Source organism: Acanthisitta chloris, unplaced genomic scaffold, assembly GCF_000695815.1.
Source record: "Acanthisitta chloris isolate BGI_N310 unplaced genomic scaffold, ASM69581v1 scaffold3333, whole genome shotgun sequence".
Lineage (NCBI taxonomy): Eukaryota > Metazoa > Chordata > Aves > Passeriformes > Acanthisittidae > Acanthisitta > Acanthisitta chloris.
This window is the reverse complement of record NW_008665273.1, coordinates 175,863-179,507: the sequence shown is the minus strand read 5'-3', so window position 1 is coordinate 179,507 and position 3,645 is coordinate 175,863. Positions and strand designations below refer to the sequence as shown.

The window sequence follows — 3,645 nt, the reverse complement described above, 5'->3', positions numbered from 1 at the left end:
GGTGGTCAGCATCGACCTGGCGGAGAACGCGGACGCCAGCGCCAGCGTGGTGGTGAGAGCGACAGACTCCTTCCCCGAGCAGGCCGACCAGCTAGTCACCCCCAGTGTGTGCCTCCCTTAGCACCCAGTCACCCCCAGTGTGCATCCCTTAGCACCCAGTCACCCCCAGTATGTGCATCCCTTAGCACCCAGCTAGTCACCCCCAGTGTGTGCCTCCCTTAGCACCCAGTCACCCCCAGTGTGCATCCCTTAGCACCCAGTCACCCCCAGTATGTGCATCCCTTAGCACCCAGCTAGTCACCCCCAGTGTGTGCCTCCCTTAGCACCCAGTCACCCCCAGTGTGCATCCCTTAGCACCCAGTCACCCCCAGTATGTGCATCCCTTAGCACCCAGCTAGTCACCCCCAGTGTGTGCCTCCCTTAGCACCCAGTCACCCCCAGTGTGCATCCCTTAGCACCCAGTCACCCCCAGTATGTGCATCCCTTAGCACCCAGCTAGTCACCCCCAGTGTGTGCCTCCCTTAGCACCCAGTCACCCCCAGTGTGCATCCCTTAGCACCCAGTCACCCCCAAGCCTCTCCCACTGCTGCAGGAGCTCAGCCGGTGTTGGTCCTGCGGCTGCAACGTGAACCCCAAGGCCCTTCTGCTCGTGGCTCCTCCTTAATTGTTGTAAATTCCTTTTAACTGCATGAATATGCAGAAGGAGCTTGATCTGTGATAGTGGAAGTAAGGCTGTTTTGCTTTGTCTTGGTGACTTTAAAAGTCTCCGGCTGAATTGTGTGAGTGTAGTGAGGATGGATAACGACATCTTGAAATGTGAGGAGTCTTTTGAATATATAACTTACAAACTTGCTGTGTGTAGGTAGGTGTTATGCTCAAAGCATGCAAACCTAAGCCCCAAGGGATTTCTAGGGAATGCACTGGTTTCCACAAAGGTAAATATGGGAGAATCTGTGCTATTTTAAAAATTGTTTATTCTCAATGGAGAGGATTTATTCTATACATTTTAACTTTGGGGCCTATTCTTCTTACTAATAAACTGAATCTCTGGCCAATATGTTTTCTTTTTATCTATACAACTCTTAAGTCTTTTAAAGAGTAACAGAATGCAACACAATTTTCAATGTCCTTTTGTGAAAACCAGTGGATGTTTCTTTTGTTGACAGATGTATTGTTTGCTTTTCACTTTGGCAGAGAAAATTCTTAGCCACCAACTTCATTACCAGCTGTGAGGTCTTATATTTTGAAGAGGAAAAGGTATAGGATATCTAAAAGTATACAAATGCGGATTTAGTGGCCAGGTTCAAACTGATAGTTGTGGTCTAGATAGAAACACTAAAAAGGCTAATTGTTAGTTGATCATTTCTTGCACTGTCAGCTAAAGTGACACCAGGAGTCCTGGTCAGACTTGGGGTTTCATTTCCCATGTTAAAGGACACCAGAAGAGAACTTGCTGAAAGTAAGTCAGTAATAATTTTTGTTAAGGATACAGGTAAGGGTCAGATGTTTCAGTCCTGCTCAGGTGAGTTCTTTCCAAGGACATCACACTGTTTGGTCTGACTTTCATCTGTAGTTATATTTCAAAACAGTTATGTTGGTTTGATTTCATGGATCATAAATACTAATTTTCTGTAGCGGTTTAAATTGCTGTGTGTTGTGTTACTCAAGTACTTAAGTGCAAAAAAGTAACTTTAAGGCATTCATAATATTTACTCCTTTACCTTATAGGTCCAGTCTTTTCAATATGTTTTTGTTCTGTATATTGCAGGTGACAGCAGAGATTGGAAAACTTCTTGGTGAAGAAAAGTTGGATGCGATCTTGTGTGTAGCAGGAGGATGGGCTGGAGGCAGTGCCAAAGCCAAATGTAAGCCTTTGGTACATTATTGCTGGTGAAAACATAAATGATATCCAAGAGGAATCCTTAAAAATCATGGTAGTAAAGGTATTTGAAATTGTCTTTCTTCCTGGCTCCAGAAGAGGACAAAAGCATAAAAGTACAAAATAGCTTTGTCACAGTGCTTCTCTGTTGTCTGTTAAATGTGCACAGCACTTGGTTTTCTCAGTAGTGCTTGTTGAGACAACAATTTTTACCCAAAAAATTTCCATGCGCTTTATGAAGGAGGTCAACATTATGTATGAACTGACTTTGCCAAGGTTACTTGTGTCAGGTAAGTTACAAAACACAGTGCTGGATAGAAACATTGATGTTTTTTCCTAATTCATTGCTTTATGCATAAAACCTCTTGCAGTCCTCTGAGCTGTTACTGTGCAATACGGTATTGGAAGGTGCTGCAGAAAACCCCCTAAAGTTTTAAAAAGGCTTTTAAACATGCAGTGTTCAGAGTCAAATTTTATACTGTACCCTCTACAGTAGAGATGCAAGAAGGAAAATAGCCTTGTTTTCTGTCTGGAGTTGATCTGTCCCTTTTCTTCCTCATTTCAGTTTGGATGTTACAGGGAAAGATTTTTTTTTTTTTAGAGACACAATATGGAATGAATGTCCATGTCATACACACTCCACAGTTTCATTATATTAAATTGTTACTAATGTGCACTGGATGTTTTTAGGGTAGCAGGATATCCTGGTTATAGGTGGTCAGCTCATGTCAGTTATTTATCCTTATTCCATATTCAGTTCTTTCTGAATGCTAAAATCTTTTACATGGTTAGTTATTGATTTGCTTCTTTTCCCATGCAGATATTCACAATAGAAAGCAACTATGAGAATTCAGGTTTTGCTTTCATTTAAAGTTGCTGGTGTACCTGCCCTGCTAAGCTGCCTTACCAGGGGTTGCACTCCAGTATGTAGGAGCACTGGAAGGCCCACTTGGTACAGTGCAGATTCATATGTCTTTGATATTCCATACCAGTGCACTACTGTCAGTCAGACAGGTTGTTTTTTGGTTTATGAAGTAATCAGGTGCTAAGCAATATTTTATGTTCTACTCCTTTATCTCTTGGAGTCTTATATCTGCATACATCTTTTTCAGCCAGTGAGGAAGTTATGGAAGGAGGCAGATCAAGGTGAGATGAGGCTAATGTGAGAGTTTTCAGATCCTTAGCATAGATTGAAACAACTCTTACAGGAGTTTAAAGAACTTGGAAATCTTTGAACCATTAATGGAGGGCAAATGGAACCATCTTGTGTTTGGTTTCCTATTTCTGGTAGTGAAAAAGCAGATAATTGCCTGGAAAGTTTGATGTAGACCTGGGACTCAGATCTCAAAGAGAAAGAAGATCCAAAAGACCTAAATGGATGTTTTACCCAGTGTGGAAGTAGGAAATGGTAGAAAACATGTTTCATAGTGATGTTGCGCTCTGTGTGACAGTCAGGAAATTAGAGGTGGAAGTCTTCTATCTTACAGCTAATTTCACTAATTCTTTTCCTAATCAGCTTTATACAAAAACTGTGATCTGATGTGGAAGCAGAGCGTTTGGACATCAACTATATCCAGCCACCTAGCCACGAAACATCTGAAAGAAGGTGGCCTCTTGACCTTGACAGGAGCTCAAGCTGCATTATCTGGAACCCCAGGTAAAATGCAATGCATGGTAGCTGCAGGGACACCAGCAGTTAGAACTGTCTGTTCATCTGAGCATTCTGTTTGTGGAGCAACAATTTTACTCCTCAATTTCTTGACATC

General features: G+C 42.4%; 1 protein-coding gene across 1 annotated transcript in view; it reads left to right on the top strand.

Annotated features, from left to right (window-relative positions):
- Positions 1-4: 4 nt before the first annotated feature.
- QDPR (quinoid dihydropteridine reductase) overlaps positions 5-3,645 on the top strand; it is a gene marked incomplete at its 5' end in the record, with an annotated part of 9,434 nt that continues 5,793 nt past the window's right edge. The window contains 3 exons of the mRNA XM_009071647.1: positions 5-94; positions 1,769-1,865; positions 3,396-3,536. Of these exons, the coding sequence (XP_009069895.1) occupies positions 5-94; positions 1,769-1,865; positions 3,396-3,536 (328 nt within the window). The remainder of the gene's footprint in view (positions 95-1,768; positions 1,866-3,395; positions 3,537-3,645) is intronic.